Raw genomic sequence first — 20125 nt, forward strand, 5'->3', positions numbered from 1 at the left:
TCCTCATCGGACAGATGCTGCAGTCCCTTCAACATCTTACTGGCCCTTTGTGGGACTCTCTCCAGTAGGTCCATGTCTCTCTCGTACTGGGGAGCCCAGAACTGGACGCAGCACTCCAGGTGTGGCCTCACCAGCGCTGAGGAGAGGGCAAGGATCGCCTCCCTCCACCTGCTGGCAGTGATATCTACAAAGTAGAATCTTCCACTTTTGAGGGACAGAAATGTGTTTGGGTTAGTGCTTAGGCACTGCTTAGTTAAATGCAGTACCTTGATTTGCTAACGACTATACCTTTGAAGAAGAGCCAAAAGACTGATAAAAAGCATGCTTTGCTAAAGAGTATCCTTGAAGACCTGATAAAAAGGAAACATCCTGCCCCAGAGAGAGCTGGGTGATTGCCAGAGAGGCCTGAAGTCAGCAAAAATCAGCAGTAACTAGGGGAAAGGGACAGGTAGCTGGGGGAGTTTGGGACCACCCAAATTAAAGGACTGTGCAAATTACTCCCCACACACCCTCCAGGAGCACGTTCGCATGGCGGAGAGGACACACTTTTTTTCTCCTGTAGGCGCTCACTCTTGTCACAACCTGGCAAGGGCCTGCAAGCTGGCTTGTCCCAGAGGAGCCGCTCCCCGTCATGATGTGGAGCCAGAGGGGCTGAGCAAGTCAAAGCCCCATGCAGCCCCGGCCCAGTGTCACCCAGAACCAGTGTTCCCTCCTTCCCCCATGGGGACCCCCAGCAGGCAGCACTGGCCCTGCCCAGGCAGGGGGCTTTGCTCAGGATCCTGTGTCCCAAACCTGTGCTGCCATGCCAGACGCCCAGTGTTCTCACAGCACCCTGTGTCCCCATGCATGTGCCACCGAAACCCGGGAATAAACCTCATAACACCAATGTAGTGTTAAAAGGCAGGCATTCTTTATTGCAGCGCTGGATGCACGGGGGATAGCTCCACCCAACGTGCATGCCAGGTGATCACCAACACAGAGGTTATGTAGGATCAAAACATACATATTCATTATTTTTCCAAGAAAAGGCAGTCCTAGGATAATCATTTCTTAGAATCCATTGCCATATCCTCCTCCCCATCACGCATGCTCAGTGATTTGAGCCGGTCGTCCTCAAGGGGTCTCTGGTGGTCATCAGTGGTCGCGCACCCGTGTCCGCTGGGTGACCCTCTCCTTGCAGGCATGTGCAGTATCATTGTCGTAGGTGCACCTGTCCATAGCTACTTACCTCGTAAGATTAATATTCCCGAACCTATTGTCCAGTTGGGTAGGGACTGTACAAGGAACATAGCAGCATTGTACATTGCCATGGTCAGTTAGCTTCATTACCTGTTACCTTGGTTACACACTAATTATCTCAAACTGATTCTATAGTTTCTGTTTCACGGCCCCTATCCCACGGTTACACATGGACCTTCCTGGTCCCCCTGACAACCACAAAACACACAGCAAACACCCTCCCTGCTCCAAACAGGCTGTGGTGGGTTGGCCCCAGCAGACCGACACCCAGCCAGTCCCCAAGCAAGGGTTACTTTGGAAAGACTGTCTAGTCACAGATGCAAAACACAGTGCCTAGTGGGCGACGGGGTCTCTCCTCTGTCCCTCCCCCGTAGCTCCGTCTGTGATGTCACAGCCACAACCTCACACCGTGCGGGGCCTGGCCTCTATGAAGTCAGGGCTGGCCACCGTGCGTCACGGCACTTTGGGCCACAACCTCCCACCTGGAAGGAGCTCACCGTGTCCTGGTGGCTTTGTGCCTGTGGCAGGTGTTCTCCTCCCGGCAATCGGTTTGGAGCTCTTGCCCAAGTGGCCTTCCCTGGACAGGCAACGCTCCTGTGGCAGAAGGAGAACACACGAGCTTGCAGGGAAGCTTCATTTCTCCCCAAAATGAGGAGGAGAAAGGCTCGTACAAGAGCGCAGGGCGCTGCTCTGCCAAGGACAAGGGCCAGCTGCAACATGGACGGATGTGCAGCTGGGCCCACAGAGGTCCTAGGGAACAGGTACGAGGGTTTGCTCCTCCTGGGGACATCAGCTGGCGGGTAGGACCCACAGAGCCTAAAGGGGGACTGGGGAGACATGATGGAGAAGCTGGTGAGCGCTGTGGGCAGGATGGCGCTAGGGGGTCCGGGGGTGGGGGAGTCGGGGTAAGAAGGGGCTGTTGCTTCTGCCCTGTCTCACCACAGTGGGGATGTCTCTTGAGAGGCTTCCCAAAGCCTGTCTTCTGGCCAGGGCCTTAGCTCGCGTGGCATGGAGACGGTGCAAAACAGTGCTCTGTCTTTCTCCTCCCATAGGTGCAACCTCTCTCAGGAGGATGAGGGCAGCTGCCATGCTGGAGAAACTGAGCGTAAGTTCAGCACGGCCTGTCACCCCGTGCTTGCACCAAGCCTGCCTGGCTCCGCCGGGATCCACAGCCCTGCAGAAGCAGCATCGTCTGCCCTGATGGAGGCCTGGGGCCACCTCGCCTACATGACCATGGCTCAGCCGGCTACCATGTCCATGTCTTTGTGGGATACTGTAGTAACCACAGGGTACCCCAGTATGGTAGAGAGGTCGAGAGGCCAAAGCCTCGTCCACCCCCTGGCCCCCAGGCACGCCGTCAGAGCCTTGCCTGCGAAGGGATCATGCCTGGCCCTCCGGCCCCCGCTCCCAGGGTTCAACCAGCACCCCCCTCTCCAGGGCATAACCCTGCCCCTGCCCCACAGGGAGAGAGTGTGTAGGCCAAATGCCCACCTCCCCGCAGGGGTCTAGCACACGCGCTGACAGGCGTCCTCAAGAAGGGTCCTCAAGCTTTTCTCCGGTTTCTTTGCCCAGGGTTGGTTGTTGCTTACAGCCTGGCGGTGGTTGGGCTCTCCCTCCAGAGATGCCTCAGCACAGGCATCTGCATCCTGTGAGTACAACACATGTCCGGTGTGGGGGTGCCAGTGGGTAAGGGTAAGCAGGGGGAGGCTGGAGGTGCTCCCCACCAGGAGACCCCCTGGCTCCACTATAAATTGCTGCCTCTCAACCGGTAAGAGAAAATCCCCCTGTGCAGGGCTCTGCCCTTGAGCACTGCTAGCGCCAGGACTCCCTCTTTTTCAGCAAAGACATCATCACCCTGAAAAAGGACAAGCTCGTCCCAGTCCTTGTCTTGATGAGCCTAGCTGCTCTCGGTGAGCATTCGCCTGCTGTCAGCAGAGGCACAGAGGTGAGGGGTGCGAGCTTCAGCTTCAGCGTCAGGGAGGAGCACCGGAGCGCCCATGGGGCTCTTCCGACCTCCCACCTTTGTGGGGCTGGGAGGTCACGAGATGCTCGCTGCACACAGGAGAAATGCAGCTGTGGGGTGCAAGGGGCTGTGCAGAGCCCTGAGGCCCAAGGAAAGAGTCCCTGCTTGGAGCTGCAACCTCTCTCTGCACCCTTTTTCCGTGTCCCCAGCCAGCCTCTTGCCACCCTGGTGTGGGAGGAGACCGTGTGACTACAGAGATCAGTAGAAACCCTAGTCAAGTAACTTTCTTGGTGATGTGAATTACAGCTGGCGCTTACTCTGGGACCTCGCTGATCGTGTGGATGCTGCGGGCAAAGATCATGCCACAGGTCAGTGGGACAGGAAAGGAGCACTGCTGGTGGTGGGTGGCTGGGTGGGTAAATCACCCAGTCCTCCGCTTCCAGGCAGTGACCCACAGAAGGGGCAGCAGCTTCTGCTGTGCCTCCCCAGAGTTCGCCGGTGCTGGAAAGCCGCGGCAGCTCTGGGGCTCAGATGGAGAGCCTTTCCCTTTCAGGTGCTGCTGCGGCAGCCTGCAGCCGAGCTGAGGTCCCTGCGGTAAGAGCCCTCTCCTCTCTCCAGACCTGCAGCACATTCGGTGGGGTAGCGGCAGGCGTGCCCATGCTACTTGCATTCACTTGCACAGCACCCAGGGCTGGTGCCTTTGGCTCCTGCCTGGGCCTTTTGCTAAACCTGGAGCGGGAGGGAAGCCCGTGCAAACCGGGGAAAGAAAAGGGGGCTCGAGCACCTCTGTCTCTGCTCCTCCCGAGCTTGGAGGCTCTGGCAGGGACTGGGCAGCTCTCTGACAAGATCGGCTTTCCGGGTGTCTGCAGGAACATGCTTGTGGTGTGGGGGCAACACTCCCGAGAGATGCAACAGCTGAGGGATGAGGTGGTGCGCCTGACTGCAGAGATCAGCACTATGAAGAAGGTGATCCTCCACTTTGGGAAAGAGAGCTGGGACCAGCAGGGCCCTGCACAAGGCCATTCCTGGGCCAGTTGGTGGGCTTTTCCTGCTCAGCCCACACACCCGTCCCTTCGCCAGGAGCTGCTGCTGGAGCTTCTCTGCTGTAAAGCCCCTTCTCCTGGCCAGGTCTGACGTGGTCATTTCTTCTGTTCCTTGGTGTCTTTCCCAGGAAATTCAGCAAATGAGAGAGGTAATGTCAGCGACCACGCGGACATCTGACTGGGCTCTGAAAAGTGCAGGTACGGACAGACCTCAGGTCTAGGTGGGCAGGTCTCATCACAATGGGCTCGTGCTTGGCTTTGCCGAAAGCAGGCCCTGCTGCAGACTCTGCTCTCCAAGGCAGAGGGAGGTGGGACCAAATCACGGAGCCCAAGAGCATGACTGTGGCCGAGCAGCTGCCTTGGGCTCGCCCCAGTCCTGCTGTCAGAGCCCTCGCTGGTGCCCCAGCCAAGACCCTGAGTACATTTCTGCCCTTTCCCTCTCCGCTGAGCTTTCCTGGGGAATGAAAGCGAGTGGCCAGGTCGTCCTTTGCTTTCCATGCAGCTGGGCCTTGCCTTGGGTCTGCAGCCCTTCCTGGGGGCGGGTGGGGGGCGCTTGCTGTCTCCCAGCACCCGCAGACCTTCTCTTTGTGCGGCTGGGAGGGCGACGCCGTCAACGGGCACGGGGATCTCCTCGTTTCCGGGCACCTCCAAGGGTGCGGTGCTGCATGCGGGGCTGGCGGGCACCCTTAGAAGTTGCCTGCAGCCACCAGGTCCTCCGAGCCTGGGGCCTCTTGCCGTCAGCTGCTCTCTTCTCCCTTCAGGGTCTGCCATCGACCTGCAGAGAGCGTCCAGCAGCTCGGCATGGCTCTGCAGGGTGTTTTGGCTCCTCTGTGCTCCACCCCATCTGGACACCTTTGTGCAGGTACAGTAGCAGAAACCATCAGTGCTGCTTCTCTTGCCTCTTCTAAAGTTGCAGGCAAGTCCTGGGGTGTCTCCTCTCAGGCCAGAGGTGTTGCTCAAGGCCATGGCACCAGTCCGGTGCCTGACACCTGAGGTCTCACACAAGGCTTGGCTCTCTAGGAACCAGCAGTTGCCCTCGGAAAGGGGCTGAGCTGAGTTGAGCTTCCTGCCCACCATCCCTGGTCACTGCTGGGTGAAGAGGCTTCTCCTTTGAGACCCCATTTCCCTGCCACCACTCTGATTGTCGCTTTCCTAATGGGGCAGTGGAGGGTAGGGGGAGGCTGCAGAGCTGCTGACCAAAAAGAGAGGTTTCTTGAAAGCCCTGACTCCGGTGCGGGGTATCAGATGTTTCCCACTGGCTGGCTGTTTTCCTCTTTCCCGGGATGGGAAGGCGGCCGGGCTCTTCCTCCCGCTTCCCACCATGCCATTCATTTCAAGCACAAGCTCAGCCTGCAGGCGCAGTGCCACCTCTGCTTCTGACTGCACGGGAGCGCAGCGGGCCCCATCATGCCCTCGCGTTCATTGCTCTTGCCCTCTGTTTTCAGGCGGATGCTTCCCCAGGATACTGCTGGCCATTCCAAGGGTCTCAGATCGAGGTGCTAATCCGGTTGCCCACACCAGTACAACCGGTGGCCATCACCATACAGCACGCCTCAAAGATAGCCTCTCCCTTGGGGACTGTCAGTAGCGCTCCCCGAGATTTCACTGTCTCTGTAAGTCTCTGCCGGGCACTGGGGGCTGGGACCTGGCCGCGGGGAAAAGCTGTAGCGGGGACTTGCTTGCTCTCTGCGCGTCTGCTGAGATTCGTGTGCTGCCAAGCAGTGCCGTTCCCTGAGGGGACATTTCAAGGGACATGTGGGGTGGCGTCACCCCTCCGAAGACTCCCTCAGCATGTTGTGGCCCAGCAGCTACGGGCCCTTGAGCAACACATGAGGAGGAGGCTCAGCCCCGCCGCATCCTGCGCCAGAGCCTGCTGGAACCGCGGGAGTGGGGTGTAGGTCACGGGCCTGGATCTGACATGAGCGTTTCCTCGTGTTCGGGTCAAGCCTGACCTGCTCCCCTGTGCTTTATCTCCAAGGGACTGGATGAGGAAGGCGAGGATGAAACGTTGCTGGGGACATTCACCTATGCCATGCAGCAAGAGCTGACCCAGACCTTCCCTCTGCAGGTACGGCCAGTGTGTGTGGGCAAGAGGCCAGGGCAGTAACGCCAGTTGGCCAGCAAGTGGCTTGCGGGGGGACTGCGGACAGTTCCTGCCAGGGCGGGGGTGCAGCCCTGCCCGAGAGCAACATTGGTGGGATCGGGAGGGAGAGTGGCATCTGGCAGGGCGGCAAAAGCAGAGCAGAGACAGTGTTGGCCACACAGCTGTTTGGGTCCCCGGAGCTGCCCGCTGCACCCATACGGCACAGGGGTCCTTTGCCACCTGGGTGGGAGAAGAGAAGGAGGGAGAAGCTGCCGCCTCAGCCAGAGTGGGAGCTGGTCCCAGAGTGGGGGCCCGGGATGGTGGAGGAAGACGCGCGGAGCCTGCTCTCTCTCTTTACACCCCAGGAGTGACACTTCTTTTTGCCACGGTTTCTTTGCAGAACAGGATCCCCAGAGCCTTTCGGTTTTTGAAACTTGGCGTTCAGAGCAACTGGGGAAAACCAGGATACACCTGCATTCAGCGAGTGCAGGTGTATGGGAAGATTGTGGGAACGAATGCCATCAGCCAGACCAATGTGGAGACCTCCCCTAGCAAGAATTAAAGAGGCAAATGGAGAAACAGAGCAGAGAGATGTGGCTGTTAGTCAGGTGCAGAGCAATGTCATTCCAGAGGCCCTCCCAAAGCTGCCAACTTCTTCCTCTTGGTGGCTGAGGACTTCCTCAGGCTTTCCACTTTCCCTCCCCCACGGGAATGTTTCCTAACCGAGCAGAAGGAGACGATGGTCCCGTAGCCTTTCCTTGCCTAAGTGCCTTGAGAAAATGCTTTGGCATGAGGGCTGCCCCCCATATCTCGTCCCGGCAAAGAGTCATCAGAGCCTGGCAGCGATTTGGGGTCATGATCCCCACAGCATGGGCCTATTCCATTCAGGGGGCACCCTGGCACGGGGGATGGGGTCTAGTGGGGGCCCACATGGGGTGCAGCTATGTCTGGGACCCATGAAGGATGTCTGAGGTGCGTGAGGAGGCCTGAGCCCTTCTGCTGTTTAAGAGAGGCACCGATCCCCTGCTCTGAAACTCCCAACACACGGCCAGCGGCCAGCTGAATGCTGTACATGCACACGTCTGTCTTTGTCACGGGGAGATTTGCCCAGTTCAGTTCTACATCTTCGGCAGCCACTACGCAAGGGTATGGCCGTACACCCATTCATCGGAGACTGATGTCAGCTTGGAAGCCTCAAGCTGATGGGTCCGCCGCCACCCCTCTTGCTCTGCTAAGTATAGCAAGAGGAGGCCTGAAGACCAGTGTGTAATGTCCCCCTCCCTGCAGTGGGTGCAGCTTTGTGGCGAAAGCTTGGGCACTTCTGCTCTCCTTCCACCTTGCCTTTCCTCATTTGCCTTTGAAGGTCATGTGGGAATAGGCAAGTTCAGATGCACAATTACATTGTCATCAGGCTAATTCACAGGACAGGGTGGGGGAGGTTGGTGGGCTGCTGCCCCGCACTTCCACTGCCACTGTCCTCTGTTGGCAAGGAAATGGGACCACACTGGTGCAAATGTCGTTTCCTATGGAAGTCTCTCTCAGAAATGCTTGGAAGAACAGCATCTGCTCACCTGTCTGCAAGAGGATGGCTGTAAGCTTAGAATCCTCAAGTGGCTGAGGTTGGAAGGGACCTCTGCAGGTCATCCGGTCCAACGCCCCTGCTCCAGCAGGCATTAATGGGGAGAGAGGTATAACTGTTGTTCTAAAAAACTGTCTTCGAAAAGACATAAAGTGATTTGAAATGAGTTAAAGCCTTCCTCTCTCTACAAGTACATGAGCTTGATGCTAAAAATGTTCTTCTGTATTATTTTTATAACAAAGCTCAAGAATGGTAGGAGATACAAAATGCTGTGACTTAGCACTGGCTCTGACATTATCTGCCAAGAAAGTTGTTATTGCGATCTGAGTTTAGGGAGCTGTTACTGGTGATGGTGAGAAGTGGACATCCAACCAGCTAGGAAAATAGCACTGGCTCCTATACCTCCCAGAGGTATACCTGCTGGGGCATGGACATTCCCATGGCCACAGAGGCTTCAAGATGTACCTACTCTGGTGTGGATCTATTCATGGCCACAGACATTTTGGGGTGTCCTGCTCCCACATGGACTCATCCACAGGTCACAGTCCCTTTGACTCAAGTTCACACAGTAGTTCCAGCCTGTCCGGTACAGCAGCACAGAAACAGCAGCGATGCCCTGGCCACCTGCCAGGCCAGACACATCACCATTGCTGTTATCAAAGTGTTCCCAGGCACAGCACAGTAAGATGATCAGCAGTACAGCAGTACAGCGAGCAGCAAAAGCAAAAAGCAGCCACTAACAAGTATGAGACTCAAATATACAGTGAGGTAAGCAAGCCCCATCGCAAAGACAGGAACCTGCCAATTAATAGCTGAACAGCAATAACAGCTATAAACTTGATCTGGCACATTCCAATCAAATCTGTCATCTTGAACCCTTTGAGCCCCACGTTGGGTGCCAAAAAGTACTGTTCTGGTTTAACCCCAGCCGGCAACTAAGCACCACACAGCTGCTCACTCACTTTCATCTGGTGGGATGGGTGAGAGCATCGGAAGAGTGAAAGTGCGAAAACTTGTGGTCTGAGGTAAAGACAGTTTAATAGGTAAAGCAAAAGCTGTGGACAAGCAAAGCAAACCAAGGAATTCATTCCCCACTTCCCATTGGCAGGCAGGTGTTCAGCCATCTCCAGGAAAGCAGGGCTCCATTGGGCCTAAAGGTTACTTGGGAAGACAAACACCATCACTGCGAACACCCCCACCTTCCTCCTTCTTCCTCCAGACTCATATGCCGAGCATGACGTCATACGGTATGGATTATCCCTTTAGTTGGTTTGGGTCAGTTGGCCTGGCTGTGTCCCCTCCCAGCTCCTTGTGCACCCCCAGCCTCCTTGCTGGTGGGGTGGGGTGAGAAGCAGCAAAGGCCTTGGCTCTGTGTAAGCACTGCTCAGCAGTAATGGAAACATTTCTGTATTATGAACACTGTTTTCAGCACAAATCCAAAACATAGCTCCATACTAGATACTATGAAGAAAATTAACTCTATCCCAGCCAAAACCAGCACAGATTCTATGAAATATTTCAAGAACTGAATATAAAACAGAAAAACAGCAACCAAAGCTTGGAGCTATAAAAAAGAATATATTCAGCATTTGGAAGAAGAAGGATTGGATTTCCATTCAAATCTCATTTGAAATTACCTTTTGCTCATAACTTAAACACTTAAATTTGCTTTCCTGCTTTTTTTGAAAATTCTGAAAATTTTTACCCTATTGTTTCTTGAATTCATAAAAAACAGCTTCCTGCTTAGTTGCTTTGATCATGGTTCTTTTCTTAACATGGTAGATTCTTCACTTGCATTCCCTCATCGAAAATTTTATTTTTCTTCTTTATGTAAACTCAGAGCAATCTCCATTTTATTGTCAGTACCTTCTTTTCCAAAGGATCTACATGCTAATGACTGGTAATCTACTGCATGAATCTGTTGAATTGTTGAATTCAGAACAATCGTGCATGGCAGGAGCAGTACTAATAGTGCATGCAATTTGCAAAACTGCTGTTACATACACAAGAGAAGGATCTTAACACTTGTCATCCTCCAAGCTTCATAGAGGCCACATAGTAAGAGCTTTGGTCAGGTTTAGCTGTCGTGAAACCGAGATGATCCAATTTTATCTGCTCTAAATAGTAGATTAAAAAGTGAACAAGAATGTGTATTATTAGCAATTAGATTGGGATGGATTAAAATAAATAATCCTAAAAAGATTTTTTCTTTTTCCTGGAACATGATCAGGTAACATTGATCCTCTTGTTTACACGCAGTCCATTTGGAGGCAGAGGAGAGAAGTGACAATATAATCTGCAAGTGGTGCAGAGTCTAGTTGGAGGCCTGTAGCTAGTGGTGTACCTCAAGAGTCAGTGCTTGGCGCAGTCTTATTCAACATATTCATCAATGACCTGAACAAGGGGACAGAGTGTAACCTCAGCATGTGTGCTGACAATACAAAATGGAGAGGAGTGGCCGACACGTCAGAAGGCTGCGCTGCCATCCAACGAGACATGGACAGGCTAGAGGGCTGGGCAGAGAGGAACCTAGTAAAGGTCAACAAAGGTAAGTGCAGGGTCCTGCACCTAGGGAGGAATAAGCCCAAGCACCAGTACAGGTTGGGGGCTGACCTGCTGGGAAGCAGCGCTGCAGAGAAGGACCTGAGATTCCTGGTGGACAACAAGCTCTCCATGAGCCAGCAATGTGCCCTTGTGGCCAAGAAGGCCCATGGTATCCTGGGCTGCATTAAGAAGAGCGTGGCCAGCACATTGAGGGAGGTTATCCTCCCCCACTACTCTGCCCTGGGGAGGCCACACCTGGAGTTCTGTGTCCAGTTCTGGGCTCCCCAGTTCAAGAAAGACAGGGAACTCCTGGAGAGAGTCCACCGGAGGGCTACAAGGATGATTAGGGGCCTGGAGCATCTCTTGTATGAGGAGAGGCTGAGAGAGCTGGGTCTGTTCAGCCTGGAGAAGAGAAGACTGAGAGGGGATCTCATCAATGGTTATAAATATCTAAAGGGTGGATGTCTAGAGGAAGGGGCCAGACTCTTGTCAGTGGTGCTCAGTGACAGGACAAGAGGCAACGGGCACAAACTGGAACACAGGAAGTTCCATCTGAATAGGAGGAAAAACTTCTTCACTGTGAGGGTGACTGCTTACCGGAACAGGCTGCCCAGAGAGGTTGTGGAGTGTCCTTCTCTGGAGATATTCAAAACCCTCCTGGATGCCATCCTGTGCAACCTGCTCTAGGTGATCCTGCTTTAGCAGAGGGGTTGGACTAGAGGATCTCCAGAGGTCCCTTCCAACTCCTACCAATCTGTGATTCCGTGACTCATTGTGGAGTTGTATGTTTCCTCATTTTAGCAAATATTGGACAATGTTAGATGTTTTAAGTGGATTGGATGGCACGCATCACACCTGCAGCTCAAATACAAGAGTACAGCCTAGGAAGCAAGCCTCTGTTAAACGAATACCGCAGTGTGAGGGTGAAAGCACCGAGCGTCCGTACGGAGCAACAGCGACGTGGCTGTAGGGACATCTAGAGACGGAAAGTGTTACAGCAGCTCTTAAACGGCCACTTCGTTCTGGCCACGTTAAGGCTCACTGAGTTTCTTACGGGTAGGGAACAAGCAAGTAGTGTGTGAACTCTGTGGAGATGTTCTGTGGTTCTGGCTGAATCCGTTAAGGACTCCTATTAGGAAAGAACAGAGTTAGGAGTCACTGCTTTTTGAATATTATTTCACCTGTGATGGCTATAGTGAATCTTCATTTTTAGCATGCAACCTATGTTCAAGTGTTGAAAGACAGACCCATGATTAGCTTTAGCTCTGACTGTTCTTGCTTATCGATGTTAGAGTGACATGCATCATTTGCCATTCATGTAGTTTTACTCCTTCTCAATACCTTTCATATTAAATCTGATATTAGGTGAATTATACTGTTACATGCTTTGATGAACATGGATGTTTTGCAGAGATTGGACACATGCCAAAGGAAACAGCATAAATTTGGAATTCCAACACCAGTATTCTGTGGGGTTTTTTCCATTATTGGTAGTCCATTGGGATTGTGGAAACATGTCATGATAACGATGCAAAGGATAATTCTACATACATGCAAACTCTTAGTTTTCAGTTCATATGCTCCCATGAAGTTAGGTATCTTACTACTCAAGAAAGTTCTATACTACTATTAGACCTGACCACAGTATGTTTTTTTGGAAAACATGTTGAATCTAAGTGTAACAACTGCCTGTGTTCCTGAATTTCTATGCAGAATGATAGAATGGTTTGTGTTGGAAGGGACCTTTAAAGGTCATCTAATCCACGCCCCCTGCAATGAACAGGGACATCTTCCACTAGTTCACGTTGCTCAGAGCCCCATCTAACCCGGCCTTGAATGTTTCCAGGGATGGGGCATCTGCCACCTCTCTGGGCAACCTGTTCCAGTGCCTCACCACCCTTATTGTAAAAGGGTTCTTCCTTATATCCAATCCAAACCTACTCTCTTTCAGTTTAAAACCATTGCCCCTTGTCCTGTCACTACAGGCCCTGGTAAGAAGTCTCCCTCTGTTGCCAGTTGCAGCCCTGTTCTAGAATATGACAAAAAAAACGAGTGGGTCTTGTGCAGCTGGAATTCTGTTCTGTGATACACTGAGCAGAACTAAGGGACAGCCGTGAGTGGGAGGAAGGTAACGAACATTCATATCTCATCATATCCACTCCCACCTAATAAATCTATGTCCAGACTTGTCTGCACAAAGATTCTTAAAACATTCTTGATAAACTGGTCATTTGTTTTCCTGCTTGCAAACAAATAAATTCAGCCAAATCTCTGCATAGTTCCTTTGGGTTTCAGAATTTCGAGGGTATTTTGGAATTCCAGAGCAAACAGTGCCCAATTAATGATAATATTTAATGGAAAAGAAATCTGACACTTACTGTTCCCTATTTTCAGGGAACAACTTTGTCTCCTTTAATTTCCTTCATTTCCAGGCCTTTTAGACATAATTACAGGATAGTAGTTCAATAACAGTTTGCTATGAGGTTGTGGATATGGGACATGATAGAGGATGCACACTCCCGCTGAAATCAAGAGGGTCTTCTTCTGTGAAGACCACTGTGTAAAATGCTTCCAGGTGCTGTTACTGGAGCTATGGAAGTTTTTCACTGCATTGTCTGAACTCCATATCAGTGAACCCTTCGATTTGCACAGAAAATGCCCAGTCCAGTACGTCTATTTTAGATGAGCTCTCTGCTCTGCTTCTTTTCTTGTCCTTTGTGTACTCCCCTGCTCTCCCATACATATATTTTTAGTTCTGTCCATCTCATCCTTCTGCTGTAACTTCCAATGACTTGTTACCATCTGTTATCAATTTGCAAGTATCTGTTTCATGTCAAGGCATGTGAAAAACAAAATTGGGAAAACAGTCTTTCTCAAAACTGACTCAGTCCACTGGCAACCAGAATGTCCTCATGTAACTGAGGTAAGATACTTCTGAAAACAATCACTGGCAGATAGATTGAAAACCACTCATCGGCTCGTATAACTTAAGTATACCTGTAATGAGAGCTATATCTGTCATAAAAGTATCTAATGACATAGAAGAGGGATTTCCTTCCCCTGGGAATGCCGGTAGATTGTTGTCCTAGGAGTTCAAGGATTTTCCAGAGTCAGGACAAAGGTTTTTATACACTGCCCAGAGGTGCCACAGAGAGGCTGAATGGCAGGCCATAGATGAATAAATGTTGTGATCTGGACAGTCATTACAATTTAATCTCAGAATATTAAGCTATTACTGGTTTGCCTTTAATACTTAGGAAAGATGTTTATTTTCATGAAAGTAATGGTTGGAGAACATGACAATCTCCTGATATTTTAATTGCTTGTTGAGATAAATAATACACAACAGGTCATTACAGAAATTTCTAAGAGTGCTCTGCTTTCTGCCAATGTGTAAGGCCTCCAAGTGTCCAAAAAGATAATGATGTTTTCTAAATTTCTGTTGGTTCATGTATCTCCCAAGTGCTTTCACACAGGGTCAGAAACACAGCTATGTAACCTTTGTTTAATTTACTGTCTTTTCCTATTAGCTGTATTTTGAAGGATGTCTAAACAATCTCTGATGAGTGCTTTTTAGAAGATTCAAGCAAGACTGGTTCATTACAAACTAGAAATATATCTCAAAAGAAACACTGGGAAGACACAATTGTTTTGCAAACAACTAAAATAATGTAATTTGATCATTATCAACTTGTAACTGTGTAGCCCTGTATTGCCGTTTATGGCTTGTAACAGGCCATATGCCTTGTACTGAGTTTCCAAGGCCTCAGGACTGAAGCTTGTCAGTCTTGCTCCATCTGAACAATTTTTGGTCTGTTGCAGCTTTGCTGTGCTTCATTTAACTGTGACAGCAGTTTGCCCAGTTGATGAGTTCTCTATGGCTAATTTATTTTTCTTTTTTATCTTTGCATCGTATGATGATAGTTTTAAATAGGTTATAGTAACAAGCAGTTACACTGTCTGGAATGATATTTATTACTCTAATATGATGAATTAATGTAGAGAAATGCAGATCTGGTACAATACCAGAACCTTGAGAAGTGCAGACATGGGATACATCTTACATAGACTGACAAGAGATGGAGCACAGAGTTGGCACTGGAGACCTCACAGCTACAAACAATTCACCACTGATCAGTTAGAGAAATGCAGACCTGGAAGTGGACACAACTGTTTCTAGGGGTAGCAAAGAAGACAAACTATCTAATAGTATCTGTGGAAGGCACTGTATATATTAAACTCAGATGCAATGTGGCACTGCAAACCAGTGAAGAAAAAGCAAGGTGTAAAACTGTGTTAGCAAACATACAAAAATAACTCCAAGTGGACGCTCAAGGGAGGAAGAGGAAACTGTCGGCATGAACATCATATTCCTCCATTCCTCCTGGTGGAGGACTCCAGATGCTGATCACTCACTGTAACACCTGCCCCCTCACCTGAATGAGACCACTGACCTTGGGGTCTAGGGAGGAGGGGAGAAGGGTGAACGGTGGAAACTAAGAAGTATGTGGAATGATTGTAACTGTATTATTATTATTATTATTATTATTGAAACTTTTCAGCAAAGACATATCCTTTCTCATTCTGTAATAATTACATCTGGACTAATAATAATTTTTTAATTAGGATGTTAAGGTTTCAATTAAGCTAACAATAAATTTTTTACTTTATAAATAAGATGTGTTTCATCTTTGTCATAAGTAAAGTTTTGAGTGTAATAGATTGTAAATTTCTGTCTCAAGAAAATCAATTTCCTACGAAACTTAGAATTTTGGGACACCACTTGTTATGGGTAAGTGTTAATTTGCCATTCGGCTGTCTAAAATCAAGCCAGCAAGTAAGGACTTGTCCTGGACATTCAGGGCAGTCAAGGGGAGGGTCTCTTATCTTTCTGCGAGCAATCTGTCTTCAGATATGTAATGGAGCACAAACTATACTGGATGATAGGCAAGCCTCTCCAGGCAACTAATCCCAGATAAATAACCTATTTGCTCCTGAAGCTTGACTGGCTGGTCACAGATAACATCGAGAGGGATGGTAAGCAGAGGAATGTGATCATCTGGTAGAGTACATGAGCAACCTGTTGAATTTGGAATATCCTTACTGGTGTTTCTACAAAACCACTTTAAGGTACACATTTAAGCAAGCATATCACTTAGGGAATTTTGAATTAATCCATAAGATTCTTCATGGCCCAGAGGCTCTGATATGTGAAATATAACAGGGTACAAAAATCAAGTGTTTTTTATTAGAATGATCATCTTGTTCCGAGATAGTTTTGTAAGGTATTAAGTTAGCAGTATCTAGTTTATTGCCATCTCAATAAGGTATGTTCTGGATATCCTTAGTGATATGCATGTAATAAGGGAAAGGAGACAGAAATAAGAACACTGAGTTCTGTTTCCAAGAATTAAGCTTTCTTTGACGAAATCTTTTTAGCAAGTGAGTGCACTGCTGACTGTTACTGCTAAACATTAGAGTACGTCGAACAAATCTCACAACCTGTTTCAGCATATGTCCTGTATGAAAGATAACCCCTTAGAAGTTACTACGAAATGGTGGAGAAAGAATAGAAACAAGTCAGGTGTTTGCTTTCTGATAAGCAAAATTATGTATTTTAAATGAGGTACCAATGCACCAAACAGCTCAGTAGTAAAAAACCCCACCCCATAGCAAAGAGTTTTTCTTCTGTAGATGAAGAAGCCTGGCTTTGCATGATTTCAGCCTGGTCTGCTGTGCCATTGGTAAGCAACAATGAACTCCTGACATCCTCCTCCTATTAGATTGTCAAGTAACTTTTTCTTTGGGTTTTTTTTGTATTTTTGGAGAGGGAGACAGTGAGAAAATTAGGACCATGAAGATCCACTTGCAAGGTACAAAAATATAATCTGAAAAGTAAGGTCTTCAACCTTCTCATGCATTTGAATACATAGTATTAGGTAACTACTTTCTGGTGGGTATGTAAGTTCTCTGGATTAATTCTGCTATGGAGCTAGATGGAGATAGCAAGAAACTCGTTCTTTTTGCCAAGAAGTGATTGCGCATCATGTAGGTGCTATTCTGAGTTAACTCCCTAGCAGCTTCCTGTCCTCGTGGGACTTTATTTTCTTCGTCTGTAGCTTGGCCATAATAGCTACTTATGTAGCACTACAAACATGAAGACCGCTCAGGTATTTCTACTTGATAGAATCATAGAATCATAGAATGGTTTGGGTTGGAAGGGACTGCAAAGATCATCTAGTTCCAACCCCCCTGCTGCAGGCAGGGACACCCTCCACTAGACCAGGTTGCCCAAAGCCCCATCCAACCTGGCCTTGAACACTTTCAGGGATGGGGCATCCACAACCTCTCTGGGCAACCTGTTCCAGTCCTTCACCACCCTCACAGTAAAGAATTTCTTCCAAATATCTAATCTAAACCTACCTTCCTTCAGCTTAAGGCCATTACCTCTTGTCCTGTCACTACATGCCCTTGTCAACAGTCCCTCTCCAGCTTTCTTGTAGGCCCCCTTTAGGTACTGGAAGGCTGCTATAAGATCTGCCTAGAACCTTCTCTTCTCCAGGCTGATCAAGCCCAACTCTCTCAGCCTGTCTTCATAGGAGAGGTGGTCCAGCCCTCTGATCATTTTTGGGGTCCTCCTCTGGACTCCTTCCAACAGCTCCGTGTCTTTCTTGTACTGGGGACCCTGAGCTGGACACAGTACTCCAGGTGGGGTCTCATGAGAGTGGAGTAGAGGGGCAGGGTCGCCTCCCTCAACCTGCTGGTCACACCTCTTTTGATGCAGCCCAGGACACGGTTGGATGTTGGACACGGCGCATGTTGAGCTTCTCATTGATCAATACCCCCAAGTCCTTCTCCTCAGGGCTGCTTTCAATCCATTCCTCGCCCAGCCTATAGTCGCGCTTGGGATTGCGCCGACCCACGTGCAGGACCTTGCACTTGCCCTTGTTGAACTTCATGCAGTTCGCATGGGCCCAACTCTGAAGCCTGTCAAGGTCCCTCTGGATGGCGTCCCTTCCCTCCAGCGTGTCAACCACACCACACAGCTTGGTGTCATCAGCAAATTTGCTGAAGGTGCACTCGAGCCCATTGTTCATGTCGCTGACAAAGATGTTGTTAAACAGTGCCGGTCCCAGTACCGACCCCTGAGGAACACCACTTGTCACTGTTCTCCACTTGGACATTGAGCCGTTGACCACAACTCTTTGAGTGTGACCATCCAGCCAATTCCTTATCCACCGAATGGTCCATCCGTCAAATCCATGTCTCTACATTTTAGAGACAAGAATGTCATGTAGGAAGGTGTGAAATGGTTTGCACAGGTCCAGGTGGATGACATCAGTTGCTCTTCCCTTATCCACCAATGCTGTAACCCCATTGTAGAAGGCCAACAAATTTGTCAGGCAGGATTTGCCCTTAGTGAAGCCATGTTCACTACATATTTCAACCTATATCCAATTAAAAAATGAGAATTTGCCCCTCAAATGATTTTGATGGTATACATTTTTGAGGAAGAATTTGCGAAGAATTTGCGAAGAATTTGCAATATATACACAGGAATTGTGTATATATGTCAGCCTTCATTGGATATGTACTTGATGCCTTTTTTAAAGCATGATTAATGAGGTATCTTGTTTAAAAAATGTGGCATCACAACCTAAGTGAGGTTGGGATTGATATCTCTAGTCCAACCTATGGCCCAAAGCAGGGCCAGACTGAGTTGCCTAAGGCTTTATCCAGTTGGGTCTTAAAAACTTCAAAGGGCTGAAACTTCTACTACTTTGGCTCCACTGCCTGGCTCTATGAATCCTGCCGCACACCTTAGTAAAGAACCTGGCCCTGCCTTCTCAGTAACCTCCCCATTAGGTGTTAGAAGGCTGCTACTAGGTGCCCCTGAACCCTTCTCGTCTCCAGGCTGAACATGCATGGTTCCTTCAGCTGCTGGCAGTGCCTCTTCTCCAGCCCCTGACCACCTTGGCCACTTCCTGCCAAACCTTCTCCAACTAATCAATGTCTGTCTTGTACTGGAGGGTCCAAAACTGGCCACAGCATCCAGATGTGGTCTGAGGAGTGCCTAATAAAGGAGGATAATTGTTTCCCTGATGTAATGGCTATGCCTCTGATAGTACAGCCCCGGACGTCACTAGCCTTCTTTGGTGCCAGGGCATGCACTGGGCTGTGCTTAGCTTGCTGACTACCAGTGCCCCTCAGGCTTTTTCAGCAGAGCTGCTACCTCGCTGGTCAGTCCCCTGCCTGTACTGTTGCAAGTAGTTAGTGCTTCCTGGATGCAGGACTTCGCACCTGCCTTTGTCGAATTTTGTCAGGATCCTGCTTGGCCTGTTTCCCCACCTGATCCTGCAGAACTGCAGTCCTGCCCTTGGGCCTGCCCACTAGGGTGTCATGGTTTGGTGTTACCTGCAAAGTTGCTGAGGCAGCACTCTGTCTCCTCCCTGGGGTTATTTACAGATACTAACCAGGGCAGACCCTGACAAACTACACTCGTTAACAGCTTTTCAGTAGAGTACAAAACTTTAGCTGTCACACTTTGACCTTGATTCCAGCCAGTTTTTACCCATCTAATTTCTATCCATCCACCCAGATGAGGTGCAGAACTTACGTGAGTGAACATGTCAGAAGCACCACCAAAGCCACCACTGTAGCTTCTTTCTTATGTAAGAAACCATTTTGGTATGAAATAGAACACTTGGGAAGTAGTTACCTGACAGTACTAAATGAATTCTGTATCAATCTCAGAAGAAAGGATTTAGATGTCTAAGGAGAAGACATGACAGGAAGTCTTCTGACAATTTAAGTCTTAACAAGCCTCTTCAAAGAATTTCTTATGCTTGAAAAAAATGCTGAGAGATTTGAAAGGCTGTCTATTGGAAAGAACATTTGGACTTGTTTGAAACCAAATTTCGATCACTGTTCAGCCACCATGAGGGCAACGTCAATAAGATCACTGAGCAAGAGTCAGGTTTTTAACCTATACCTATATGCTACATATGTGAGTAAGGCATCTGGTCTGTAAGCAGAAAAAGGTTAAATCAGAATACAACACAAGTTGTATTAATTAATCATTGGTTACTCTGCTAATATATGAATAATTAATATAAATATGATATGAATTAAGTCTGAATGAAGATAAACAAATGTCATGTTCCAAACATCAAAATGATGGCTGCAGACAAATGCAATACATGTTTGTAAATACAGAATAGCTGTGTAAAACATTGTATATGAACTAATGAACCGATGACCTATTTCAATACTACAAATCCTCCCATGATTTCCTTTTCCACTTCTGAACATGTCACAACTGTTGCACAAAACCACTAGGACAAGGTTTGGACTCTGGCAAAGATAGCCAAACTCATTTATTTTACTACATTCTTTTAATTATATAAGTATCCTTTTTTTTTCCTGCAGAGGCCATATGTTAGTAAGAGTATGTGTATGAGAGAAGTGCCTTTCTATCTGTCACCGAAATCCGGGAATAAACCTCGTAACACCAATGTAGTGTTAAAAGGCAGGCATTCTTTATTGCAGCGCTGGATGCACGGGGGATAGTTCCACCTAACGTGCATACCTAGCCTACGAACACGCACATATTTATATTCTCAATACACACATGATCACAATTACATCACATAGTTACATAGTTACTTCGTTAT

At 48.9% G+C, this 20125-nt stretch overlaps 1 protein-coding gene across 1 annotated transcript; it reads left to right on the forward strand.

The window, feature by feature from the left end:
* Positions 1 to 2076: 2076 nt before the first annotated feature.
* LOC142599492 (uncharacterized) lies at positions 2077 to 7763 on the forward strand. Its single transcript, XM_075740382.1, has 11 exons — positions 2077 to 2144; positions 2292 to 2536; positions 2812 to 2887; positions 3079 to 3149; positions 3646 to 3796; positions 4072 to 4168; positions 4374 to 4443; positions 5007 to 5107; positions 5691 to 5858; positions 6224 to 6313; positions 6729 to 7763. The coding sequence occupies exons 1-11, from the start codon at positions 2077 to 2079 to the stop codon at positions 6888 to 6890; spliced, it is 1299 nt and encodes a 432-aa protein (XP_075596497.1). The 3' UTR covers positions 6891 to 7763.
* Positions 7764 to 20125: the final 12362 nt, after the last annotated feature.

Source organism: Balearica regulorum, chromosome Z (genome assembly GCF_011004875.1).
Source record: "Balearica regulorum gibbericeps isolate bBalReg1 chromosome Z, bBalReg1.pri, whole genome shotgun sequence".
In the NCBI taxonomy this organism is placed as follows: Eukaryota; Metazoa; Chordata; class Aves; order Gruiformes; family Gruidae; genus Balearica; species Balearica regulorum.

Bases quoted from the DNA above. Each gene is read 5' to 3' on its own strand.
- LOC142599492 (XM_075740382.1), top strand. From the start codon at position 2,077: ATGATGGAGAAGCTGGTGAGCGCTGTGGGCAGGATGGCGCTAGGGGGT. The intron at 2,145-2,291 runs GTAAGAAGGGGC...CTCCTCCCATAG, and splicing joins CCGGGGGTGGGGGAGTCGGG to GTGCAACCTCTCTCAGGAGG. The intron at 4,169-4,373 runs GTGATCCTCCAC...TGTCTTTCCCAG, and splicing joins AGATCAGCACTATGAAGAAG to GAAATTCAGCAAATGAGAGA.